The sequence below is a fragment of the Callithrix jacchus genome, chromosome 10 (genome assembly GCF_049354715.1).
Source record: "Callithrix jacchus isolate 240 chromosome 10, calJac240_pri, whole genome shotgun sequence".
NCBI classification, from domain to species: Eukaryota; Metazoa; Chordata; class Mammalia; order Primates; family Cebidae; genus Callithrix; species Callithrix jacchus.
Genome location: NC_133511.1, coordinates 122,258,601 through 122,286,219, shown reverse-complemented (window position 1 = coordinate 122,286,219; position 27,619 = coordinate 122,258,601). Strand labels below are relative to the sequence as shown.

Below are 27,619 nucleotides of genomic sequence, written 5' to 3'. Positions count from 1 at the left end.
TCTGTGCTCTGGGGAGCTCCCTGGGGGGCTGGGTGTGTGCTAAGTTGAGGTTTGGGTTTCATTCAGAACCTCACCTCACTGGGCAGGTGTGCAGGGAAGGTAGGGGTCAGGCCTCCTGGGTGAGGGAGGGCGTGTATCAGCAGGGCCACGTGGGACCTGTCCCAGCTGTGTGGCCCTGTCCCTCTAGCTAGGGCCCAACCTCCCAGGCCAGCCCTGGCCCTGGGAGGTTGGGCCCTAGCTCTTGCCCAGATCCCCAGTACTCCAGCAGGGGTTCAAGCCTCCAGGGTCAAGAGGAAGGAGATGGAGGGGTTGGAGGGGAAGGGTGTGCTGAGGCCACGAGCTGCCCCATGGGCTGGGGCCTGTAGGTGTCTTCCAGGCAGCAGGGTGGGGAGAAACACTTCACAGACAGATGCAGAGCCTTTTCCTTTATTATTTGGGGTTCCTCTGTATGGAACACGGGACCTCCCACCCCAAGCCTAGTGCCTCTGGCACCCCCAAAACCAGTACACTAGACTCTGCAGAGTCCCCTTTAAAATCACCAATATAAAAAAGGAGCAAAGGAGGGAAGGCCGCCAGCCCACAGGCTGGACAGCTCCTGGTTGGCAGCAGGGCCAGAGAGGGGCAGAGGGGGCGTTGGCTTCTGCGCAGGAAGGCACAGGCGTTCCCAGCCCTGGGGCCGAGCTGGGAGGCGGCTCCTCAAGCCTGGACTGCAGACTGTGGAGCTAGTGGTTATAGTTTATAGTCTGTAGGCGAGGCAAGGTCAGTGGCGCTGAGTGAGAAGCGGGGACACATCAGGATGCAGAGAAAACCTGGGGCTGTTCCGAGACGGGACAAGCGAAAGCTGCCTTCCTGGCTTGGCAATGGAGGACCTGAGTCCGTCCCGAGCCCATAGCGGGTGCAGGCGGGGCCACCCAGCTCTGCCCAGAGCAGATGAACAACGGCGGCTGAGAGGAGAGGGGACAGGAGGACGAGGCTGCCTCTCTGCTCCAAGGAAGGCACTTGCAGCTGGCGTGGCCTGGTGTGGCGTGGCAGGAGGCGTGGCTTGGCAGATGAGGAGGGACAGGAGCACAGCAAAGGGGACTGAGCCCCTGCCTCATGCAAACATGGTCAGCTGCAGCCACTGCGGGAGAGCGGGCAGGTCAGCCAGGGGCAGCCGGGACAGCTGCTTGGCTTCCTCCCCACCCAAACCCCGGGCCAACCCCCACTCCACGGCTCAGGAGCCACCTCAGGGACCTCATGGAGGGACTACTTTCCTCCACCCTCAGGAAACCAGACTGCTGCTCCCGCAGAGGCCTCCAAGGCCTGACCTCCCCTCCTGCTCCTTTCCCAGAACCAGGCACCCCAACCCCAGCCTTTCAGGACTCAGGTGGCCCAGCCTTTAGAGTTGCCTCTGAGGCCCAGGCTCACTTCCAGGAAAGGACAGGAGAACATTGGTCAGATAAAAAAACTCGATCACCTGGAAGTCTTCCCCCACCATGGACCCAGGGAGATTCCCACCTTAAACAAGTCAAAGGTCACGACTCCATCCAGATCTGTGTCCAGAGTTTTGAAAAATCCTGTATGTTCAAGAAAAGGTGATGCAGGGCTGAGAACTCAGTGCGACATTCATGCAGGGCCAGGCCTGGCCCCCTTCCTGCCTGGTCCCTCTCTACCTCCCCACAGTACCCCAAGCTGACACCCCTTGAAGCTCGAAAGCAGCTCTTCCTGCTGCTGAGAAGCCCCATCAACTCCCTCACCTCCCCCACTCTCCTGGCCCTCAATCAGGGCCCCTCAACCCCAGACCTAGGCCTCTCTGCACACGCCCACTGCACTGGCCTGTCTCTGCTAATGCAGCCATCTGTTATTCCCACCAGCTCCTGGAGGACGTGTTTGGGATGGAGCTGGAGGGTGGGAGGCGGCTGGGGACACTCACGGAACATGGTCTCCAGCCGCACCAGGCAGCACACGAAGTTGTCAAAGTCAACCGCCAGGTCGGGCTCTGAGTAGCGGGTGATGATGAGCTCGTAAAGCTTCTTGTTGAGCTTGAAGCCTGGTCCGGGAGAGTGAGTGAAGGTCAGGGAGGTGCAGCCCCTGCCCAACAGGATCGGGGAGGGGTTGGGTACCCAGGAGGGGACTGGGGCTAGGCAGGGTGCTTAGGGCCTTTTCTTCTCCAGGGTAAGGGGCATGAAGGCCTCCTGAGCAGGGCCAGTAGCTGTGAGGGGCTGGGCAAGTGAGTGCCTGGGTGGTGCCAGGGCATCGGGAGCTGGCAAGTGAGGGCTCAGGTCCGGCTTAGTTTGTCTTGAATACCCTGGCCTTATGCATAAGCGGGCTGGGGGTTGAGCCCTGCACCTCCCTCACTGGAGGCGCTGCAGCCTGGCTCTGCCCTCTTCTGGCTGTGAGGCCTGAGGTCACTTTCCTTCTCACAGCCTCTCTATTTTCACGTGCACAATGGGGCTGGTGAAAGACCCTAGCCTCGTTAGGCTGCAGACATGAAGAAAGGAAGGAAACCCAGTAATGCACTTAGCTCAGTAACCACAGGGAAAAGGGAAAGATGGCTGTTACCACGTCACCACCAGCACTCCAGACACAAGGGCCTGGGGCACGGGAGCAGTGGGGCTACCTGTCCCGGGTCCCACACATGCCATCGGCCTTGGGGTCTCACCTGCCGACTCAATGGCCATCCGCATCTCGTAGGCGCTCATGCTGCCCGATTTGTCCAGGTCAAACTTCCGGAAGATGGACTGGGGTGGGGTGCAGAGGGTGAGGGCCAGGCAAAGTCACCGGGCCCTTCCTGCCTGCCTGGCCCGTGCCTGCCGAAACAGGTGAGTGGGGACAACCTACCAGGTAATTCCGGATGCGGTTCCACAGGATGTTGAACTCCACCAGGCCCAGCTTCCCGTTGCCATCACGCTGGGTGGCCGTTAAGAAGGAAATTCCACCACTTAGACCAGGCATGGGAGGGTGGGCAACTGTGCAGAGGGGAGATGGCCGTGGAGCCGGCCAGCCGCCTCAGGGTAGGGTGGGGAGAGGCAGCAAAAGCCATGTGCAGTCAGCCCACAGCCGGGCTTGCCTCGTTCGCTGGGCTGGGGTGCAGTGGAGGGGGCAGGAGAGGGGTCAGAAACAGCACCAGCCTTAGAGTTAGTGGCGACCCAGGTCTTGCTCCACCTTTCATGTGACACAGGCCTGTGCCTCAGTTTCTCCCTCCCAACCAACAGGAAGACGTCCAGGGAAACACCGTGTGTCCACACTCCACATGGCTCCGTCCCATTCTCTGCGCCGTCCTGGGACAGTTCTCCCAGCACTGATTCCTCCACCCAAAACCCCACTCAGGAGACAGAAGCAAACGCAAGGATACATCCATGAGGTTCACCATGCTGCGGCACGACTCCAGGCTGAAGCCCTTGGTCCGCAGGTCTTTGTCTGCAAGAAAAACCAATTCCAACATCTCAACCTAGTGAACTTCCTGCCCCTGCCCCTGTGGGGAACACTGGGTGGGGGGTTGTCAGGGAGGCACAAATCCTGCCCAGTTGGTGTAGTATCTGGCAGAGGAAGTGGGCAGGATTATTATCATCAGGAAGTACAGGGCAAGTATTTTAGCAATCAAGCCAAAGTCCCAACAGCCACAATTAGTCCAAAGTATAAAGAAACCAGCGTGAAACAAAACAGCAGGAAATTGGGTAGAAAGATGGGGTGTGGTGGGATGGGAGGGGCTCGGCAGGGCTTGCTGCAGGTTATGGAGGATAAGCAGGGCCTCACTAGCAGAGGAGAGGAGAGGCTCTGCCATATGGAGGGAGGTCAGTGGCAGCAAAGCCCGTGGGCAGCTGCAGGCTGGAGGGACGGGGAGGGGAGGGAGTGCTTGCTGGCAATTGTATGCCAGGAGTGAAGCCAGTCATGTAATGTTTCCCAAGCCACAAGGCCTGGCCCAGGAGGCTAAGGGGAGACTTTTCCTTGGCACTAAGGTGTTGCTGTCTTTTTTTTTTTTTTTTTTTGAGGCAGGGTCTTGCTCTGCTGCCCAGGCTGGAGTGCATGGATGTGATCACCGCTCACGGCAGCCTCAACTTCCCTGGGCTCAAGTCATCCTCCCAACTCAGCTTCCTGGGGAGCTGGACGACAGGTGCACGCCACTACACCTGGCTAATATTTGTACTTTTTGGTAGAGACAGGGTCTCTCCATGTCATCCAGGTTGGTCTTAGACTCCTGGGCTGAAGGGATATACCAGCCTTGGCCTCCCAAAGTGTTAGGACTACAGGTGTGAGCCATTGTGCCCGGCCAGGCTGTGCTTCTAATCCCACAAAGGCACAGTGCCCAAGCACAGGGACTCTCAGGACAGCAGGTTGGGAGGAGGGGCATGGGCTGGAAATGGCAGGGAGCTACACTCAGAAAACTGGAGGGTTCCCCGACTTGTGCAGACCAGGGCATGGGGTTCAGTTCAATGTGTGAGCAGGGGCCTAGATTCTGATGTGGGGAGGTGGGGCGGCCCTGAGGGGACTCACGTTTGCTGATGATCCTGTTGAGGATTGTCCGCAGCTCCTTAACACTGATCTCCAAGTCCTGGGGAGAGAGAGCGAGTGGCACATGCCCCGGGGGAGGGCTGCCCCTCACAGGCCCCTCCCCACCCACGATGCCCCAACCTACCTCCCCTGCCAGCTGTCTGAAGAGGGCCTTGAAGTTCTCATCAATCTCTTCTTCTGAGAGCACTTGCTGGACCAAGAGGGGAGAAGGCAGGTAAGAGAGGCCCCAGGCCTGCCCGTGCAGAGGCAGCCGGAGGGAGGACTGAGACCACGTGTACTGCCACAAGTCACTTCACTTCTCTGAGCCTCACTTTTCTTTTTTTTGAGATGAAGTCTCACTGTTACCCAGGCTGGAGTGCAGTGGCACGATCTCAGCTCATTGCAGCCTCCGCTTCCTGGATTCAACCTCACTGCCTCAGCCTCCTAAGTAGCTAGGATTACAGGTGCCCACCACCATGCCCAGCTAAGTTTTGTATTTTTAGTAGAGATGGAGTTTTGCCATGTTGGCCAGGCTGGTGTTGAACTCCTGACCTCAGGTGATCTGTCCACCTCAGCCTCCCAAAGTGCTAGGATTACAGGTGTGAGCCACCACACCTGGTTTGAGTCTCACTTTTCTAATCTGTGAAAGGGGAATCCTGTACCTGCCCTGCCCTGCCTCATGCCCAGGGCTCATGTGACCTAAATGAAGTGGGCACTGTTGAGCTCAGATACTATCCAGCTCAGTGGTTAAAAGGCAAGAGTTTGGGCCAGGTACAGTGGCTCACACCTGTAATCCCAGCACTTTGGGAGGCCAAGGTGGATGGATCACCTGAGGTTAGGAGTCCGAGACCAGCCTGATCAACATGGTGAAATCCCATCTCTACTAAAAATACAAGATTTACCCAAGGTGGGTGGATCACGAGGTCAGGAGTTCGAGACCAGCCTGACCAACATGGCAAAATCCCATCTCTACTAAAAAAAAAAAATACAAAAAATTAGCTGGGCATGGTGGCACAAGCCTATAATCCCAGCTACTCAGGAGGCTGAGGCAGGATAATCGCTTGAACCCGGGGGCGGAGGTTACAGTGAGCCAAGATCACACCATTGCACTCCAGCCTGGGTGAAAGAGCAAGACTCTGTGTCAAAAAAAAAATTAGCCGGGTGGTGCATGTCTGTAATCCCAGCTACTCCGGAGGCTGAGGCAGGAGAATCAGTTGAACCTGGGAGGCAGAGGTTGCAGTGAGCTGAGATCGTGCTACTGCACTCCAGCCTGGGCGACAGAGCAAGACTCAGTCTCGAGAGTTTGGATCCCTACTACATGGCCTCAGGAGGTTCCCTAAGCTCTGTGAACCTGAATTTCCCATTCAGAGGAGGTACCATTACAAGACCCGGACATGGTTGATGTGGGGAGGAAATGAGGTGACACAGGTGAAGTGCTCAGCACGGACATGCCACAGGGTAAGCGCTCGGGGGCTGTGCCGTTAGTATCACAGGTCCTCTGCAAACTGTGAAGTGCTGGGCCAATTAGGGATTAGCATTACTCCCATGGCTCCTGCCAGGAGGGGATCTTCCCTACTAGCAGGAACTCAGGGGACAGGAAACCCAGGTCCTCATCACACACCCAGGGGTGAGGAGGAGAGGAGGACGGGGCCTGATGGGGTGGGACCACGCACCTCGTCGGGGAGATTAGCCTGGATCTGGTCGTCCAGCTCCCTGCAGAGTGGGGAGGAAAGGGGCGGGTCAGAGGGGACAGCAGAGAGTCTGAAGGGGGAGGCTGGGAGAGGGGAGAGTGGCAGGGGCCGGGCCAGTCCATGACTCACGTGGTCCCAGCACTCTTCTCTGAGAAGAAGCGCAGCACAAAGTCGCCTTCCTTGTTGGGCTCGAAGGTGGAGGGCACCACCACGTACTCCCCGGGTGGCAGGCGGAAGCGGGTGCTGACCTCTCGAAGGTTGATAAACTGCTCTGAGCGTGCCCGAGATGCATTGGCCAGGAAGAAGTCGCGCTTCAAGTGCACAGCCGGCTGGCCCACCAGCTGGAGGGAGGGAGGAGGGGGCAGGGCTATGGCTGCCCACTCAGCCCACCCTCAGGGGCCACCCCCAGACCCAGACTCCTTGTCCTGGCCAAGGGGCTGGAGAGCTGGGGCATGGCCTGTGTGACCCTAACAAGACATTTAGTCTCAGTTTCCTCATCTATAAAATGTAACAATACTACTCATTGCAGAGGGTGGAGAAGAGGAGCACCAGATTCCAGATAAGGCATATGCTTCAACAGCAGTCATTATTATCACTGGGAGTTTTCCCCAGACCGGGCACTATAGGGCACTCATTTGCTGTTCTGATGTTACGCCCATTTTACAGACACAAACACTGAGGCTCGGAGCTTAAGTAACTGCTCAAGGGTGCAAAACTCTCAGCCTGTCTAATGCCCTGCCCTAACATTGCTGGACTGCCCTTACTTGGTGTAGACCACAAGGCAGGAAGAGCCTCGTGTGTACATGTCAGACAGGGGCTCTGAAGACCAGGGTTCAAATCCAGCTCCCTCACTGACTACCTGTGCTGACCCTCAGGAGAGCAGTGTTTGCTCTGCCCACGGAACAGGTGGGGAGCAGCATTTTTCAAGCAGTGAAATAAGGTGACTTCTTAGCTCTCTAGGCCAGGGTGGGTTTGCCACTGGGCTGCTCCCCTCTGGCACCATCAGGGGCGTGTGACTGCAGGTGGCTCAGGTGTCACACGTACCTCCGGAGGGACCTGCAATAGAGAGACAGGGGAGGTCAGAGAATGTGTTCGTCCCTGGGTGGGGTCACGGTGTATGCTGTTCAGAGGTCCTGAGTGCTTAGGTGGGACTGTTGGGATGAGGAGGCAGAAGGCAGGGCCCTGGGGACCCAGATCTGTCCCTACACCAGAGCAGCACCCCAGGAGGGAGGGCCCAGGCAGGGTCCTCTTGGTCTGGGATGCCTGCCCTAGAACTCGCTGAGTCAGAGGCTCCAGGCCAGGCAATTGCAATATTCCGAAGCCCAGGGACAGGAAAGGGCCACTGTGGGGTGCTGCCAGGGGGTCTGGGTGTGAGCCAAGACTGCAGCCAGGGAGGCCCAGAAGTTTCTGTCCCTGTCTTGAAGGCAGTGTGTGAAACAGGGCAGATACAAGGCAAGAGCAAGGAATTCTAATCACAGAGCAACTGGCACAGCCTCGCCTTGGCGGGCAGGCCCTCCCTAACCCCTGTCCTGCCCCTGCCAGCTTCTGCTCACAGCCTCCAAGACAGGGAGTCAGTACTCCCAGGCATCAGCTGAGCCAGCTCCCTCCTCCAAGACCAGCAGGCCTCCCTCCTCCAAGACCAGCAGGCCTCCCTCCTCCAAGACCAGCAGGCCTCCCTCCTCCAAGACCAGCAGGCCTCCCTCTCAGCGTGCGGTGAATCCCAGAATTCCCTTCCCTGAGTCAACTCCCTTCCTCTCTTTTCGCTCCCTGTCAGCCAGAGGGCCTCAGCAGGTGCCTCCTGGAGGGTGAGACCTCCCAGCCATCAGGATGGGGGGAGGGGTGGAGAGTGGGGGTGGGAGGTGGAATTTGGGGGAAAGGCATGGCTTCCGGCGCCCCCTGGCGGAAGCCCCCCTGCGCTGCGGATGGCGAGTAGGGGCACCAGGTCCTCTGCCTGCTCAATGAGATCCACCAGGCATCCACCCTGCTCACCTCATACACTGCGAAGCCAATGGTCTCCATGTCGCGGCCATAGCGGCGCTCGCGGCGGCGATGCTTCTGCATAAGGGCAAGCACGAAGCTGCAGCCTGACTCGCGGTCCCCGTAGTCATCCGGGTCATCCACCTCATCTAGCCGGATCTTGAACTGAGGGTTCACCCAGAAGGTGGCTGCGGGCAGGTGGGGAGGCGGGGATCAGAGGCGGGGCGGAGCGACGCGGCCCCCAAGCCTCCCCAGCACCGCCCCCTCTCCCCCCACCAGCTTGGCGCATTCATTCATTCAACAAATATTACTGAGCTCCCAGAGTGCACAGGGTGATGGGCATGCCCCATGCCCTCACGACCTGCATTCTGAAAGTGAAGGCTTAAGTCTGAGCAAGTCCTTTAGGTTGGCGAGCAGAGCAATTGCAACGAAAAGCAAGCAGTAGGTCAGAATAGGCCTGTGCGCAGAGTCCCGAAGGGGCTGCCCTGGGAAGCTGCTGGGAAGCAGAAGCCAGGCAGAGGACATCCCAGAGCAGAGGTGGGGAAGGGCCCCACCCATCTGCGGACAGGGAGCACCTACGGAGGCTTCAGGGAGCACGGGGATCAGGGAGACCGCAGAGCCTGAATGAGAGGCCAGGGGCTGGGGCGTGTAGACTGAAGCAGAGAAAGGACCCTCCCACAGCTTGCAGCAGAGGGGGATGTGACTGCATTAGGAATCAAAGATGACTTGAGTGCCGTGTGGATAACGACTTAGAAGAGGGCAAGAGAAAAAGCAAGGGTCCGACAGGAGGCCACAGCCAGCCAACAAGGGGCTGGCACTTCTGGCAGTTGGGTGGTTTTGCTGCCTAAAGAACCCTCTTGACCAAAACAACCCAGTGCTGGACAGAAAGGTAAACTGCAAAACTTCTTTTTAGAGGCACTGACAAGCCACCCCCTCCATTGAAAATAATAATAAAAATAAAGATATTAACAATTTCGGTGAAGATGTGGAAGCATCAGAACCTCACACGATGCTAGCCTAGCAGAATGTGAAATGCTGCAGCTACTTTGAAGAACATTCTGGCAGTTTCTCAGAAGGTTAAATACAGAGCTTCATATGACCCAGAAATTCCACTCGTAGGTCTATACCCAAGAGAAATGAAAACGTGTCCATGCAAAGACTTGTTCTTAAGAGTGTGGCAGGGCGCAGTGGCTCACACCTGTAATCCCAGCACTTCGGAAGGCTGAGGCAGGAGGATCACCTGAGATCAGGAGTTTTGAGACCAGCCTGGTCAATATGGTGAAACCCCATCTCTACTAAAAATACAAAAATTAGCTGGGCGTGGTGGCCCATGCCTGTAGTCCCAGCTACTCAGGAGGCTGAGGCAGGAGAATCACTTGAACCCGGGAGGTGGAGGTTGCAGTGAGCCGAGATCATGTCACTGCACTCCAGACTGGCAACAGATCAAAATTCCATCTGGGGGGGTGAGGGGGGAAAAGCATGTTTATGACTGCATCATTTATAACAGCTGAGTGGATGAAACAACCCAATTATCCATGCACTGAAGAGTGAATATACAAATTATAGAGCCAAACAGTAAGATACTATTTGGCAACAAAGAGGAACATACGGATCCATGCTGCAGCATGGAGGATCCTCGGAAACGTGATGCTAAGTGGAAAAGCCAGACACAGAGGACCCCGTATTATATGATTCTGTTCACATGAAATGTCCCGAATAGGCAAATCCATAGCGATAAGGTAAGTAGATTCGTGGTGACCAGGGCTGCGGGAGGGCTGCGGCATGATGGCTAAGGAGCACCTCATTTGCTTTTGGGATAATAAAATGTCATAAAATTGATGTGATGGCTGCACAACTCTCTGATATACTTTCAATAGTATATTTAAATTGTAACTTTAGGTGACTTGCATGGTATGTGAATTAAATATCAATGACTTTTTTTTTTTTTTGATACAAAGTCTCACTCTTGTCCCCTAGGCTGGAGTACAATGGCACGATCTCTGCTCACTGCAACCTCTGCCTCCTGGGTTCAAGCAATTTGCCTGCCTCAGCCTCCCGAGTAGCTGAGACTACAGGTGCATGCCACCACGCCTGGCTAATTTTTTTTTTTTGTAGAGACGAGGTTTTACCACGTTGACCAGGCTGGTCTTGAACTCCTGACCTCAGGTGATCTGCCTCCCAAAGCGCTGGGATTACAGGTGTGAGCCACCGTACCAGCCTAATAAAGATGTTTTAAAAAAATAGAAAGTAGGAGTCCTGCAAGGGAAATAATGGCAAAGGGCTTCTCTAGACCCCTGACCCCCAGGAATAGAAGCAGATGATCAAGTCTAAGATCTACCTGAGGTAGAGAATCCAATTCCTGCAATTAAACTGGAAGCTCCATCAGGAATGTCAGCAATTAAGTATCAGAGAAAATTAAGCTGGGTACAGTAGCTCACACCTGTAATCCCAGCACTGTGGGAGGCTGAGGTGGGTCGATCACTTGAGGTCAGGAGTTTGAGACTAGCCTGGCCAACATGGTGAAACCCAATCTCTACTGAAAAACTACAAAAATTAGCCAGGCATGGTGGTGGGCACATGGTTCCACTTACTTGGGAGGATGAGGCAGGACAGTCCCTTGAACCTGGGAGGTGGAGGTTGCATTAAGAAAATTAAACCTTCCTGGGGGGAAGGAAAAAATAACCTCACACCAGCTTCACAAGACCTTTCAGTTTTAATTCACACTGCTTGTGAAACCTTAAGAAGATAATTTAGTTTTAAAAGTGTTCTGCACCAGGCACAGTGGCTGATGGACTATAATCCCAGTGCTTTGGGAGACCAAGGTGGGAGGACTGCTTGAGCCCAGAAGTTTGAGACCAGCCTGGACAACATAGGGAAAACCTCAACACTACAAAAGTTAAAAACAAAAAAATGAGCCAGGCATGGTGGCATGGATCTGCAGTCGCAGGTAAACCAGGAGACTGAGGTGGGAGGATTGCTTGAGCCCAGGAGTTCAATACCAGCCTAGGCAACATAGCAAGACTTCATCTCTACAAAAAATTTAAGAAATCAGCTGGGCGTGTGGGGTGTGTCTATATCATAGTCACGGCTACTTGGGAGGATCATTTAAGCCTAGAAGGTTGAGGCTGCAGTGAGCTATGATTGCACCACTGCTCTCCAGCATAGGTGACAGAGTCAGATCCTGTCTCAAAAAAAGAACAAGGCTGGGTGTGGTGACTCATGCCTGTAATCCCAGCACTTTGGGAGGCCAAAGCAAGCAGACTGCATGAAGACAGGAGCTCGAAACCAGCTTGGGCAAGGTGGTGAAACCCTATCTCTACAAAAATACAAAAATTAGCAGGGTGTGGTGGTGCATGCCTATAGTCCCAGCTACTGGGGAGGATGAGGTGGAAGGATTGCTTGAGCCTGAGAGGTCGAGGCTGAAGTGAGCTGAGATTGTGCCATTGCACTCCAGCCAGAGAAAGACTGTGTCTCTAATTAAGTAAGTAAGTAAGAATGAAAAAGGTGTTCTGGATTGGTAGCATTCCAGGTGACTAGCAGAAACACCACGGAGCAATTTTACTGTATCTGAGGACTCAAAGAACTCTCTCACAGGTGAACTTCTAGGCCAAACAAGGCAGAGCTCTCACAAGGAAACAAGGCATGGTAGCTGAGCAGGAGCAGCAGTCACAGTGAACAAAACCTGACTACTAAGACTTCAGATACTGACCCTATCGGACACAGAGTATAAGACTATGCTTACTATATTTAAAGGAATAAATGAAAAGTTTGAAAATTTGAGCAAACATGAACAGATTTGAAAAGATCCATTAAATCATCTAGAGCCAGGCACGGTGGCTCACACCTGTAATCCCAGCACTTTGGGAGGCCAAGGAGGGCAGATCACCTGAGGTTGGGAGTTCAAGACCAGCCTGGCCAACATGGTGAAACCCCGTTTCTACTGAAAATACAAAAATTAGCTGGGTGTGGTGGTGTATACCTGTAGTCCCAGCTAGGGACAGAGGGAGACTGAGGCAGGAGAATCACTTGAACCTGGGAGGCAGAGGTTGCAGTGAGCCAGGATGTCACTGCACTCCAGCAAGACCCCATCTCAAAAAAAAGAAAACCCAAAAACGTCAATGACACCACTTCACACCCACCAGGATGGCTATAATCAAAAAGAAGAGCAGTAACAAGAGTTGAAGAGGATGTGGAGAAATCGGAACCCTCATACATTGCTGGTGGGGGTGTAACATGGTACCGCTGCTTTGGAAAACAATTGGCAGTTCCTCAGAAAATTAAACACGGAATTACCTTATCGCCCAACAATTTCACTCCTAGTTACAGGCCCCACAGAAGCGAAAACATATGCTCAAACACATGCACACGAATGTTCACAGGGACATTCTTCACACAGCCAAAAACTGGAAATAACACCTATGTCCATCACCTGACGAATGAATAAGCAAAATGTGACATATCCATAGCATGAAAGATTAACCTGCCATAAAGATGGGATGAAGTACTTACTTCTACACCATAAATGAACGCTGAAACATTATGCTAAAGCAGAAAAGTCCAGAATAGTAAATTTATAGAGACAAAAAGTAGATTCATGGTTGATGGGGAGAAAAACTAGAGTGATTGCCAGTGATCACCGGATTTTCGGGGGCGGGGTGAAGAAAAAGCCCCGGGTAACAGTAATGCTTACACAACACTGTGGCTACACTAAAAGCCACTAAATTTCACACATTAGAAGTACAAATTTTCTGGTGTGTGAATTATATCACAATTGTCAAAAACACTATGCATCAATATCATGTAACTCAATTAAGGACGTACTTAAAAGGAGAATTATCACTGTAGTTGCTTAAACTATAAAACTCTAAATTAACAAAAGAAGCATCTCATTTAAGAAGTCATAAAATAAAGTCTGAAAATCAACCCAGGCCCATCACAGTGGCTCAAGCCTATAATCCCTTTGGGAGGCCAAGGCAGGCAGATCACTTGAGGTCAGGAGTTTAGGACCAGCCTGGCCAACATGATGAAACCCCATCTCTATGAAAATTACAAAAAAAAAAAAAAAAAAAATTAGCCAGGTGTGGTGGCACATGCCTGTAATTCCAGTTACTCGGGAGTCTGTGGCAGGAGAATCACTTAAACCCAGGAGACGGGAGTTGCAGCAAGCCAGGATTGCACCACTCCAACCTGGGTAACAGAGTGAGACTCTGTCTCAAAAAAAAAAAAATCAATACAAAGAAAGTAGAAGGAATGAGATAATAAACAGTAAAGATTAATGGTATAGGAGAAAATACTGCCAGGCACAGTGGAACACACATATAATCCCAACTACTTGGGAGGCTGAAGTGGGAGGATTGCCTGAGCCCAGAAACTTGAGACTGCAGTGACCTAGAATCAGAGAGCTAGGATCGTGCCACTGCACTCCAGCCTGGGCAAGAGAACATGCCCCTATCTCTAAAGAAGTAAATAAGTAAAAATAATAAAAGAAAAGGAAATACCATACAAAGGACCAAGGACCAACAAAGTCAAAACTCATTTCTTTGTAAATATTGACAAACTTCTTGCAGGATTAATAAAAACAAAAGGGACAGTGCAAATGAGCAACACCATGCTTAAAAAGGGGACACTATTACACAGGAGACATAAGAGTATATTAAGGATAATTTTGTGCTAATAACTTTAAAAATAGATGCAAAGAATCAATAATTAGAAAATACAACTCAAGGCTGGCTACAGTGGCTCTTGCCCGTAACCTCAGCACTTTGGGGGGCCAAGGTGGGAGGATCACTTGAGCCCAGGGATTCGAGATAAGCCTGGGCAACATACCACCCCCATCTCTATAATAAAAAATTAGCTGGGCATGATGGCTCACACCTGTGTAGTCCCAGCAACTCAGGAAGCTGAGGCAGGATTCGAACTCAGGAGTTCAAGGCTACAGTGAGTAACCTGAGTAAACACCCTGTCTCTCTTAAAAAAGAAAAAGAAAAAAAAGAAAATACAACTCATCAAAATCGGCTCAAGAAACAGAAAATATGAACAATTCTATAAACTTTAACTTTCTTTTTTTTTTTTTTTTTGGAGCCAGAGTTTCGCTCTTGTTACCCAGGCTGGAGTGCAATGATGCGATCTCGGCTCACCGCAACCTCCGCCTCCTGGGTTCAGACAATTCTCCTGCCTCAGCCTCCCGAGTACCTGGGATTACAGGCGCGCACCACCATGCCCAGCTAACTTTTTGTATTTTTAGTAGAGACAGGGTTTCACCTTGTTGACCAGGATGATCTCGATCTCCTGACCTCATGATCCACCCGCCTCGGCCTCCCAAAGTGCTGGGATTACAGGCGCGAGCCACCGCGCCCGGCCGACCTTTAACTTTCAATACTGAATATCATTAATCTTCATAAGAAAAAAACAAGCATGACAGCTTTACAGACAAGTTCTACCAACCATTCAAGCAACAAATCACTCCCATCTTACTTCAACTCTTCCAGGAAACAGAAAGAGAGGCTACTTCCCAACTCACAGTACAGGATGAACATAGCACTGAAACCAGTGTGGTCAGTACGAGAAAGGAAAATCACAGGCAAATCTCACTCATGACCGTGTTGCTTTTATCTCAAGAATGTAAAGTTGATTTAACATTAGGAAAGCGAGAAATGCAATTTTCAATTTAATTTTTTTTAAACGGGGTCATGTTCTGTTGCCCAGGCTGGATTGCAGTGGCGCAAACACGACTCACTGCAGCCTCCACCTCCCTGGCTCAAGTGATCCTCCCTCCTCAGCCTCCTGAGTGGTTGGGACTACAGGCGTGTGCCATCATACCAGGCTAAATTTTTATAAATGTTTTGTAGAGACGAGGCCTCACTGTGTTGCCCAAGCTGTCCTCAAATTCCTAGGATCATTTTAATAAATAAAAAGAAAAAAGCAAACTATCATCATAATATAGACAATTAAAAGTGTTTAACAGGCCAGGCGCAGTGGCTCACGCCTGTAATCCCAGCACTTTGGGAGGCCGAGGCGGGTGGATCACGAGGTCAGGAGATCGAGACCATCCTGGTCAACAAGGTGAAACCCTGTCTCTACTAAAAATACAAAAATTAGCTGGGCATGGTGGTGTGCGCCTGTAATCCCAGCTACTCAGGAGGCTGAGGCAGGAGAATCGCCTGAACCCAGGAGGCGGAGGTTGCGGTGAGCCGAGATCATGCGATTGCACTCCAGCCTGGGTAACAAGAGCGAAACTCCGTCTCAAAAAAAAAAACAGTGTTTAACAGTATTAAACTTCATTAGTCTGACAAAAGGTGTCCTCAAAAAAACCCTAGATTAAAAGGATACTTAGTGGTGAAAACTTCCCCTTTAAGGGTAGGGCTTAGTTAATAGGGTTGCTCCTAAAAATAAAAATAAAAAAAAGAGAGGAACAAGAGCAGGAAGCTCTACAGTTCTAGGCAGCAGTATTAGACAAGAAAAACTAACAAAAGCTATAAGAAATAGAAAAGAAGAAACAACTTGTCATCATTTGCAGATGCCATATTCTCAATTAGAAAACCGAAAAGGGCTGGGTGCAGTGGCTCACGACTATAATCCCAGCACTGTGGGAGGCCTAAGGCAGGCAGATCACCTGAGGTCAGGAGTTCAAGACCACCCTGGCCAACATGGTAAAACCTTGTCTCTACTAAAATACAAAAATCAGCCAGGTACGGTGGTGCACGCCTGTAATCCCAGCTACTTGGGAGGCTGAGGCAGGAGTATCACTTGAACCAGGGAAGTGGAGGTTGCAGTGAGTCAAAATTGTGCCAAAAAATACATACAGATAATTCAGTAAGATTAATTACATTTTTAAAACTTTGCTGGATATAAAAAAACACATTAAAAAGGTCAAATGAGGCTGGGGGCGGTGGCTCACACCTGTAATCCCAGCACTTTGGGAGGCTGAGGCAGGTGGATCACTTGAGGTCAGGAGTTCAAGAGCAGCCTGGCCAAGATGGTGAAACCCTATCTCTACTAAAAATACAAATATTAGGCCAGGTGCAGTGGCTCCTGCTTGTAATCCTCACACTTTGGGAGGCTGAGGTGGGCAGATCACAAGGTCAAGAGTTCAAGACCAGTCTGACCAACACAGTGAAAGCTCGTCTCTACTAAAAATATAAAAATTAGTTACGCGTAGTGGCAGACACCTGTAATCCCAGCTACTCAGTAGGCTGAGGCAAGAGAATCACTTGAACATGGGAGGCGGAGTTTGCAGTGAGCCGAGATCACGCCACTGTACTCCAGCCTGGGTAACAGAACTAGACTCTGTCTCAAAAAAAAAAAAAAAAATACAAGCATTAGCTGGGTATGGTGGCATGCGTCTGTAATCCCAGTTACTCGGGAGGCTGAGGCAGAAGAATTGCTTGTACCCAGGAGGCGGAGGTTGCAGTAAACTGAGATTGCACCACTGCACTCCAGCCTAGGCAAGAGCGAGACTCCATCTCAAATTAAAAAAAGAAAAAAAAAACCAGAATAGCTAAGAGACCCTTGAAGAAGGAATTCACCCTGTCCAACAGCAGAACTTATACATCTATAGTAATGAATTCAATGTGTTATTGGCAGAGGGATAGACCAAGGGACAGAATGCTGAGTTCAGAAACAGACGGACACATACCTGGGGACTACATGAGGCCACTAGTGCTGCTGGGGAGTGAGGGGGTGATGTGTTCCTCAATAAACTGTTACAGTGAACCCCAAGTTTCTCTTCAAAGAATCAGTATGTCGATATGTTTGGCTCTTATTGTTTAATTCTCTATTTTATTATTATTATTATTATTTGTTTTTTTTGAGACGGAGTTTCGCTCTTGTTACCCAGGCTGGAGTGCAATGGCGCGATCTCGGCTCACCGCAACCTCCGCCTCCTGGGTTCAGACAATTCTCCTGCCTCAGCCTCCCGAGTAGCTGGGATTACAGGCACGCGCCACCATGCCCAGCTAATTTTTTGTATTTTTAGTAGAGATGGGGTTTCACCTTGTTGACCAGGATGGTCTCGATCTCCTGACCTCGTGATCCACCCGCCTCGGCCTCCCAAAGTGCTGGGATTATAGGTGTGAGCCCTAATTCTCTATTTTAAAGTTTAACTTCCTTGTAGTTCCAATAAACAACCTTCTCCACTGGCTCTAATCAGTAGTTCACATCTGTTTCCCCAGCCCCCCCGGCTCCATCCTGACTCATCCTGGTCACCTGCTCCAGTCACCTTCTTTGACCTAGGTCACCCCTGGCTACCTGCTCTGACCCGCCTATAACCGTCCTTCCTGCCAAACCACCCACCCTGCCACTCCAGATCAGACCACTGCTCTCTTTAAAATAGCCAATCGGGACTAGTCTAGCTTGTGAGGTCTAAACCTAGCCAATAAGGGAACGACACAGCAGTGGGGATGAGCCCATCAGGCATAAGTATCCCTTCCTGCCTTGTCCATGCGTGTGGCTGCCATTCCTCCATCTGTGCACAGCACCCTTCTATAGTTGTAAACAGCCTTGCTGAGAGGATTTATCTTTGAGTGCTATTTCTTTTGCAGCATCAAAATTTTACTTATAACAAAATGGTACAGGGAACAGTGGTTATCTATTGGGGAAAGACTCAAATGGGATCCCTAGAAGGGAGAAGCATGCTTCAAAACAGAGGGCAAGGAGCAGCGCTGAGAGCAGCACAGGAGACCGGAGCAGCGGCAGATCTGGCAAGGCCAAAGTTATAGGTAACCTTCGAAAGAGCAGTTTTAGCAGCATGGTAGGGATGAAGCTGGACCGGGAAGGGTTGAGCAATCAAGCAGAAGTGAGAAAGGAAACAGGGAGTATGGTAATTCCCAAGAAATTGTGCTTTGAAGGAGGGCAGAGAAATGAATAGGGAAGTGGGGTGGAGAGGGTTGCTTCATTTTAAGGCAGAGGATTCTCTGTAATGACACTGGAGAGAGGTGAGAGATAAAGGAGAAAATGCTTTCAGAGGTCGGGGAGGATGGGCTCTGGAGCAGGGTGGACGTCCCCATGAGTGGGGACAGTTCTGCCACTGTCGTAGGGAGGGAGGCAGTGAGGACACAGGCACAGGTGCAGAAGGCTGGGGGATTTGGAGGCGGGAACACGAGGTGTCCTGCAGGACGAAGTCTATCTTTTCAACGAAGTGCAAAGCCAGGACCAAAGATGAGAGTAACAGTGGGGAGAGGTCAAGTGGGAGTGGAAACCTTACTAACCAGTAGTGGGATTGCTGGGAATCATTTAAAATGCTCAACTGAGGTTTGTGGCTATGAGTTTATGGGAACACATGGCATTGGTTATGTGATTTCTCTCCTGCCACACTCATGGCTCCCAAGCCAGTGGAGAGCTGAGTTCCACTAGGATGGTTTTTGTGCCAGATGAACGGAGAGAAAGGCCAGGAGACTGGAAGCATTTGCAGAAACAAAATTAAAATGATAGCTCTAACCTAGGTCAGGAGAGAAGGCAAGATGGGAGAGGCCGGTGGTACAGAAGCAGTGGGTTTGACAGACTGGCTCAGGCCATCGGGCCAAGAGTTGAAGACGAAGGGAGTGGAATGAGTCGAAGGTAGAGACAGGTGTTTGCAAGGCAAGGAAGCTCTGGTGCCCTCGTGGTGGGGGCTGAGCTAAGGTAGAGGAAAAGCATGCTGCAGGTGAGAGTGACAAGGAACTGAGAGGCCAGGCTGTGGCCCAAGTTGGCCACATGGATCTAGAAGCCCAAGGAAAGATGGCGGGAGAAGGCAGGAGGGGACTGGTGCAGTGACTCACAGCTGTAATCCCAGCACTTTGGGAAGCCAAGGCAGGTGGATCACCTGAGGTCAGGAGTTCGAGACCAGCCTGGCCAACATGGAGAAAATCCGGTTCTACTAGAAATACAAAAATTGACAGGGTACAGTGACTCACGCCTGTAATCCCAGCACTTTGGGAGGCAGAGGCAGGGGGATCACAAGGTCAGGGGATCGAGACCATCCTCACCAACATGGTGAAACCCTGTCTCTACTAAAAATACAAAAATTAGCTAGGCGTGGTGGCATGTGCCTGTAGTCGCAGCCACTCAGGAGACTGAGGCAGGAGAATCGCTTGAACCGGGAGGCGGAGGTTGTAGTAAGCTGAGATCGTGCCATTGCACTCCAGCCTGGAGACAGTGCAAGACTCCATAAAAAAAAAAAAAATTAGCTGGGTGTGGTGGTGGGTGCCTGTAATCCCAGCTATTTGGGAGGCTGAGGCAGGAGAATCACTTGAGTCCAGAAGGTGGAGATTGGAGTGAGCTGAGGTCATGCCAGTGCACTCCAGCCTGGGCAAGAGAGAGAGACTCTGTCTCATGAAAAAAAAAAAAGAAGGCAGGAGGCAGGAGGGAAGGGCCCAGGAAAGGAGTGACAGGCAGGTGGCTGGATGGCAACAGGTCTCCTCCCCTCATTAGCAGCCTGGGCTCGGGCCCCAGGACGGTAATGCCTCTTTAGAATTTACCAGGACATTTAATATTTTACCCTCCAAACAAATTCAAGAGATCAGCCTATATCTTTCAAGTGAGGAAACAGAGGCTCAGTGAGATGACATGATTTTTGGAGCCCCTAAGGTAGGAAGCAGGAAGACCCAGAGCCCGCCCTGTGCAGCCCGCGCGCCCGCCAGCTCGGGTCACCTGGGTAGTTCCGGCAGCCCCCCGCGGTGCTCCCCCGCCGCCAGGTGCCCTCGTAGAGCGTGGTGTTCCATTTGCGGATGGTCCGGCTCTTGAGGGCGTCGGGCGTGAGGTTGCAGATCTCCAGGCGGGTGAACTCGCGCATGAAGTCTCGGAATGACATCCTGAGGGCGGAGGTCACGGGTGACGGGTGAGGCGCAGCCCCGGCAGGGCACAGAACTGGAGGCGTGGGGTAGAGAGGCGGCGCAGAGGGGAAGCGGGCGCTCACCAGAACTCCCCATCCTCCATCTTGACCCGGAGCTGCTCCCGTTCATATGGGTCCACGTTGTTCCACTCTGAGGAGCTGTGAGGAGCAGGGCTCTGCCAGGGCTGGTGGGCACTGACCTGCCTGGCCTCTGTCCCTGGGGCCTGTCCACCCTGGCCCGTCTTCCCTCTGCCCAGCCCAAGTGGCCTCCTCAAGGTCAAGCCCAAAGGTTCTGGTTTAGGGGGTGGTCTCATCAGGGGCAGTCAGATGCCCTGTGCACACCCAGTGGCTGGGCACAGGGGACCGAACAGCCTGAGCTTTGTCAGGCCAGTCCCCCAGACCCAGTCGCATGAAGATGGGCCCTTCTGCTCAATCCTGAGTCCAGCCTGGCCTAGTAGAGCCCGGAGCAGAAATGTCGGGGCACCTAACAGCTTCCCCAAGGAGCCCCAGACAGTGCCCACTGCCCCTCACCTGTCGCTCCAGGCTCCTGTCCACTCCACCTCGCCCCAGGGGTTCCGCATCCGGATCAGGTTCACCATCTGGCCTCGGTAGTTCACCTGTTTCCCAGAGCTCCCATCAGTGCTAGCTTCCGGCACACACTTTTTATTTTTTATTTTTTGAGACCGTCTTACTACTTGCTGGAGTGCATTAGTGCAATCTCGACTCACTGCGACCTCCAACTCCCAGGTTCAAGTGATTCTCCTGCCTCAGCCTCCTGAGTAGCTGGGATTATAGGTGCCCACTACAACGGCCAGCTAATTTTTGTATTTTCAGTAGAGACAGAGTTTCACCGTGTTGGCCAGGCTAGTCTCGACCTCAGGTGATCCACCTGCCTTAGCCTTCCAAAGTGTTGAGATTATCAGGTGTGAGTTACTGTACCTGGCCCATGCACGCACTTTAACACTCCACCTCCCATACCCTCATCCTCTCCAAGCCCTGCTCAGCACCCAGATGAAGCCTGTGCTGGAATTCACAGCCCAGGCAGGCAGCTGTGCACAGTCAGTCAGGGCAGGACATGATAGGCATCTCAGATGGCTGTCCCTGAGAGATAAGGTGCTGGAGGAGGGGAAAGGAGGAGCCAGCACCTTCCACAGTCCTGGTAGGGTGCTAGAGAGGCAAGGACAGGCCGGGGGCAGAAGCTGCCCTGCAGGGAAGGCCCCACCCAGGGCAGTACCTGCTTGGCCCCGGTCACAGAGTAGGCGTGGCCCTTCACCAACTTCTTAAAGGTGATGGCTTCCATGTCTAGAACGCTGGAGATCTGCAGAAAGACACACGCATTGTGGTCAGTGGCTAGGTCCCCCAGCCCTGCCACATGAGCCCCCAGCACTCAGGGCCTTATGTTCCCACCTGCACATACAATAGTTGCTGGGAGCAGCAAGCAGGGACCCCAATCCCACCTAGTTCATCACCCACACCTATAGACACCCCCACATATAGGTGCTACTCTTTTGGAGCATCTGGGATGGGGGAGCCCAGGCACCCCACTGACACCGCTACTGGCTAGGGCTGACCAGAACCTGTGCAAACATGCATTTGCGCGCACACAGCCGTGCACGGCCCACCAGAGCTACATGGTCCTCAGTGGGCCTCACAGAGAAGGACGTGAGGACAGGAGAGTTGGTTAGGGATGGGGAACGGGAGCTGGGGTTAGAGCTGTGGATGGCAGTGATGTTGGGGTCAAGTCTGGCATCAAGGATTGGGGAGTGGAGTAGAGAGTGGGAACAGAGGAGCAGGAAGATGGGACTGGAGTGAGTGTGGGATTGAGACCAGGGATGGGTGGGAACTGAGACCAGGAGATGAAATCTGAGGCTGGTGAACCGGACAGGGGATGGCATGGATCGAGATGACAGCAGTGAGGGAAACAGCAGGAGAAATGGTCGGAAAAGCAAGCCCAGGAAATAGCTGATGTGAAGTTTTGGGGGAGGAGTGGGGAGGTGAGGACAGGAACGACACCAGGCATGGAGGTGGAAGTGACGGATGGGTCTGGCTATGCATCCAGAGATGGAGCTTAGGTGCAGAACAGGGGTCTGGAGCGGAGCCACGGACGTTTGGAAAATGTGACAGGTCAGGATACCAGGGTTCCAGGGTACCAGGGTGCCAAAGCATCAGGCAGGGCGCACTCACATCTATGGAGCAGCCCAGCAGGGAGCCCCGCTCCAGGGCCTTGAGGATGATCTGGTAGAGGTCGCTGGGAGCCTTGCGCAACTCGTACCACTCGGTGACCCCGCCTGTGAAGTCCTCAAAGCCCTCCGAGGTGCTGCCCCCTGACAGGGCCTCGTAGCTGCCATTTACCCTGTGGGCAGCTCCAGGTCAGCGCTCTGGCATCAAGCAGGACCCTCTGGGAAGAGAGTCAGGAGCCCCCACCCCCTGGAGGCTGGAGCTGCCCCCTCGGCCCTTACTCACTTGGCATAGGCCTTCTCGAGCAGGGCACTCCAGAACTCATTGCCTTCAGCAGAATGCACAAACACCAGCTTCCCGTCCTTGATGGGCAGCAGGTCATCCACGACCACATCCACCCACTCCCCAAATTGCCATAGCTGTGGGGGAAGGGCACAGTGAGTACCTGCTTTGGAATCTCCCAGATCTGAGCTCCATTCTTACCTCTAGATTCTAGATCATGTGTACAGATACATACTAGATACCTGCAGGTAAAATCACACATACTAGATACATACTAGATGTATACTAGATCAGGTATAGCAGATACATACTAGATGCGTGTTAACTAGATCAGATATACTAGATATACACTAGATGCATGCATACCAAATCACATATACTAGACACAGATGCATGTGCACGAGATCACATATACTAGATACATACTAGAGGCATATATACTAGATTAGGTATACTAGATACATGTATGCTTGATATATACTAAATATGTGTGTATTTAACACATACTATAATGGATACATTAAATAAACACTAGATACATGTGTGCTACGTATATACTAGATACTCAGATCTAGGTACTGAAGGAAATAAAAACATTTCACTAGCTGTTCAGATAGCTGTTCAGAGGGTCTGCAAACAGAAACAGCCCCGAAATACTGTATTTTGTGGGAGAGATTTGCATCTGTCCAGAAAATCTGAGGTAGCCAGGCTTTCTCTAAGGCCTTTCCTTGTCAGACTGAGAGCCTGACACCCTTTAAAGGTCTGAAAGAAACAATTACCGTTTATTCTCTCTGAGGGCTGCCACCTCTGAGTTTCATCTACAAAACAAGACGGCCTTTGCCATCCAGGCCCCCTTTTCTCCCCCTTCCATAGCCAGTCTTGCCATTATAACCTGATTTACCACGAGAACCTGGTTTTGGCTGTGTTTGAGCCTCCATTCTTCGTGTAGCCTCAGGATGGTATATAAGCTTTGTACCATTGCTGGGCTGGCGTGATCACTCTGTGGTTCCCAACCCCACCCTGCAGGCTAGTCAATTTGTATGCCATTTCTCCTACTAACCTCCTTTTGGGAGTTGATTTTTCAGTGAACCTTCAGAGGGCTAAGAGATGCTTTCCCTTGCCTGTATAGTATATACTAGATATACACATATATGCTATATACTAATACATGCATACCACATATAGATTAGAGATGTGTATACCTGATATGTACATGTATGGTCGAGATATACTAGATACATGATCCTGGGAAAGGTATCACCTCTGAGCCTCAGTTTCCCTATCCATAAAAAGGAGCAGCAGCACCTTCTTCAAAGAAGACTTAAACAAGAGCACACCAGCAAAGCCTTTCGTGAGTCACTGAACAAACAGGGTGGGAAAGCTCTCAGGCCTGGGCTTTCTGGAACTATCTCCCTTTTAGGCCATGGCCTCCTAGCTCTTCCCTCCCTATTCTAGGGGGTTAGGGGACACCCATGTCATTGGATGAGGAGTGAAAATGTGGCATCCAGACCCTACAGCCACAAGGTGAGCAGGACTAGTTCTCGCAATCACAGGCTTTGTTTCAGAGATGCCACAAGAGGCAGGTTTCCTAGGGCAGGGGCAGGGCCCAAGGCATCTGGGGTCAGAAGCAACTAAGGACTCCAGGTACTATCTGAGGGGTCAGGGCCAGGACAACAGGGGAGGAGAGGAGGCAGCCGGGAGCCCAGGTAGCAGGAACCCAGGTTGCAAAGTGGGTGGGTGGCAGGTACAGAACTGGCCAATCAGAGACTAGGGAGAAGTGAACTGGAGGAGCGAGGGAAGGGGGCAGGGAAGGGGGCAAGGCTGCGCCCCAGCAGACCACAGACCACAGCAGGTGGGTGTGGTGCTGGGCCAAAGTGGGTCCACACTGTGGGTTCTGCACCTTGGGTTCTGAGGGCCACCTCCACCCACACGTCAGGCAAGGACGGAATAGGATAAGGGGCTCTCTAACCAGGCAGAAGGAGGGGACACCCAGGACACCTTCGGGCAGGGCTGGGGCCTCCAAGGCCTGAGGGTCTCATCAGGGGTTGCTGGGCATGTCCCTCCCAATGGCAGCTCATTGAGAATTGATTGGTGTGACTTGAAAAATGGGCCCTGGGCACACCATCAGAAGAAGCTGGTTTCCATAGACTTAATCCCAAGTCTTTCTTTTCTGCTGAGGTCAGCCAGACCTTGCCAAAGTGCAGGAGGATTGGGGGATGGGGGGATGGGAGGCTTGACAGGTGCAGAAGGCCACACGTGCTGATGTTTTCCCCAGGGAGCACTCCTTTCTCAGATGGGGCAACTGAGACCGGCCCCGGAGAGGAGCGAAATTTGTCCCACAGAATGTAACACAAAAGTCTTTCTGTTCTTTCAAGCACTTTCCACCTGATACATACCATCACCAAGGAAAACTGCCAGCCCAAATACCTGCCCAGCCCAGTTACTTCACACATGACAGACCCCAGATGGCACTGAGAGGTCAAATACCTGTTGGAGGGAGGGCTGGCCCCAAAGGGTGTGGCCCTAACTCCGGTCCACATCTCCCCTAGTGCCTGCTGCCCCCCCTCCCCAGGTGGGCGCTCACCTGGAAATGGAAGATGCCGGCATAGCCATCCTGGAAGCTCTGGCCATGCGGAACCACTCGGTGTAGGAGGTTGTCGTTGAGAGTGAGGGAGGCGATGGCCGCCAGGAGCCAGCAGTCCCCTGGGGCAGGATGAACGCATATCAGTCTGCTCTACCCACCTGCCACAGGGGGGAAGTGGGTGCTCATGCTGGGGAGAATCTGGGGTTCCTTGGCCAGAGTGCCATTTAACTCCGCTAAGCTTGCAGAAAAGAATCTAGGCAAACCAGCCCAGCACTGATAGCCAGAGCCTGCCTGGGCTTGCAGGAGGGAGGAGTTGGGGCAGAGCCTGAAGGAGCGGGAATGGGGAACTACTGTGGAAAAAACACCCGGGACCCCACCCCCCCCTGGGGGCTTACCCAGTGCTCCCTGGCAGATGTCTGTGCGGGTGGCTCCATCCACGATGAACTGGGGGTTTGACAGCAGCTCCTACGAGAGAGCCAGAGTCCTGTCCCTGGCCCAGCACCTCCCAGAAACTGGCACCCGGCCACCCCAGACCCCATTCCCCACCAGGGATATGGACTGTCATTCCTACTCCTCATCCAGGATCTGGGCTCAGCTGAGTCCCACCCCAGATGGCCCCTCTCACCGTGGGCCGCTTCCACTTGATGCCATAGGTCTTGGAGGAATTGGGACCCAGCTCCTTGAAACCCAGGCTCTGGGGCACAGGAGGGAAGGCCTCATCACGGAAGAGGGTCCCACTCTGCAGGCATCGTGCCCGCAGCTGCTCATAATCCTGGCCCAGGTACTTGATGGCATTCTCATGGCGGCCCAGGCCCAGCTCCTTGGCCCGCTGCTTCTGCACTTGGGCTGACACCCCGGTGCAGTACACGGGCGTGATGATCTCCTCCGCCATCCTGCGGGAGAGATGGGCCTGCTCAGAACCCAGGCCTTCCCAAGTCTAGAACCTGGGCTCCTGCCTGCAAGCGTGGCTGTCCTGCCCCTGCTTATCAATCCCCAGACCTGGAGTTTCCTGCCTTACTGATCCCCTCACAAATGCAGGGTTTCCAGCCACCTCTCGGTACTCCCAGTGAATCCAGGAAAGGGGTTTCCCAGTACCCTGGCGAGCCAGCCACCACCTCTCCTTGCCTAGATCCCATTGTCAGGGGCTTGCAGCTCTGTGGTGAGCCAGCAGCAGGTCAGATGGGGCAGGGCGGAGCCTCCAGACAGCACAGGAACTGGGCAGGTGGGACACGGCAGGGCAGGCCTCTTTGATCCTGTTCACAGGCCTGCAACCCCCTCCCCAAACTAGCCACGCTCCTTGTGCACCGGACCCTTGCCGTGGGCTGAAAACCCCACAGTTGGGGTCCCCCCTCCTCAGGCCCTCGCAGCAGGCTCCATTATCAGAGCTAGAGGGACCCAGCCCAGCCCCTGGGGACAGCGGTGAGCCAGGCTGGGACTGGCGCCTGAACTGTGCCGCTCGACAGCCCCCGCCCCTGCCCCAAGCACGCAGAGGGCCCCGAGAAGGGGCCGAGCTGGGGCAGCCCCTCAGCCCGGGAGCAGTGGCCGGGGTCAAGGAATCCCGGCTCGGCACCCAGCTTCTTACCTGGAGGAGTACTGTTTGGGGGTCGCTGCGGTCCCTAGGGCTGGCTTCCCGGTGGCAGCTCAGGGCAGGGCCCAACCAGGAAGAGGGCTCCTCCCCGCCCTCCGCCCTCCCTCTCTCCTTCTCCTCCTCCTTCTCCTCCCGGGGATCCCACCCCGCTTCCTCTCGGCTCCCCCTAATCTCTCCGGCACCGTCTCTGACTATCTCTTACGGTGTCTTCCCGCCCCTCCCTCCGCAGGCCGGGGGCCAATTCCGCGAGAGGACAAATTAGTAAAAGGCAGCGCAGTCCCCGGGGAGGGGCCAGCGCGGGTGGGGCCAGGGCGCGGACGGAAGGGCGCCGCGGGACGGGGAGGGGGTGGGGGAGGGCCTGGCAGGGGGTATTTTTAACCAGGGGCAGCAGCTCGAGTTGCAGGGCCGGGCTGCCACACCCCACGCGAGCCCCGCCGGGCATTCCCCGGTGATCAGACGGCGGCGCCGCCTCCCGCAGCCCCGGGCCCTCCCCGTCCCCCACGCCGTCCCCTGCGCCCCTCGCTCCGCGCTGCCGCAGCTGTTCCCGCCGCTCCCAGCCAGCCCCGGCGCGAGGCCGAGATTACCTCGGGCTGCGGCAGCTGCTCCAAGGAGGGGCCGGGCTGGCGGCGAGCAGACCCCTGCCGGACACTCCGCAAACGGCAACCCAACCCGCGGGGCCGCGCCTCTCCCCGCCCCCACCCCAGGGGAAACGCGAGGGGACCGGGCTCGCTGCGTGACCTTGGGTAAGTCCCTGCCGCTCTCCCCCAAGCTCTCAGCCCACCCACCAGCAAGCGCCCATATGTCACCTTACCCAATAGAGGGCGGCAGAGGCTGTGAGCAGGACGGCCGCCCCCGTCCCTATCCAACCCCAGTTCCCAAAGATCCTGCTTCACGGGCTGCAAGAACTTGGGGGGCCAGGGTTCTGCGCGGAGGCCGGGGATGAAGGTGGGGAGATTGCAGAGAACCCTCAGGTCAGGGCTTTTCTCTGGTCTCGGAGCCCCAGCCCAGCAGCTGCTGCAGGCTTGCGAGTTGTGGACACAAGC

At 53.6% G+C, this 27,619-nt stretch overlaps 1 protein-coding gene across 5 annotated transcripts; it reads right to left on the bottom strand.

The window, feature by feature from the left end:
- Positions 1–410: 410 nt before the first annotated feature.
- On the bottom strand, positions 411–27,619 carry CAPN1 (calpain 1). 5 transcript variants are annotated; one of them, XM_035263265.3, is made up of 22 exons: positions 27,388–27,619; positions 25,614–25,881; positions 25,384–25,453; positions 24,989–25,107; positions 22,408–22,541; positions 22,129–22,297; positions 21,179–21,262; positions 20,476–20,561; positions 20,029–20,103; positions 19,764–19,924; positions 8,151–8,326; positions 7,206–7,217; positions 6,291–6,502; positions 6,144–6,183; positions 4,616–4,681; positions 4,474–4,531; positions 3,335–3,399; positions 2,821–2,889; positions 2,642–2,720; positions 1,913–2,029; positions 1,498–1,556; positions 411–1,120 (listed from the first exon to the last, which is right to left on the bottom strand). In XM_035263265.3, exons 2-22 carry the CDS (start codon positions 25,878–25,880, stop codon positions 1,094–1,096), a joined length of 2,145 nt encoding a protein of 714 aa, XP_035119156.1. In that variant the 5' UTR covers position 25,881; positions 27,388–27,619; the 3' UTR covers positions 411–1,093. The 5 variants fall into 5 exon arrangements, with proteins under 5 accessions (XP_035119156.1, XP_035119155.1, XP_035119154.1 ...); XM_035263264.3 differs by lacking the exon at positions 27,388–27,619 and adding an exon at positions 27,161–27,350; XM_035263263.3 differs by lacking the exon at positions 27,388–27,619 and adding an exon at positions 26,571–26,655.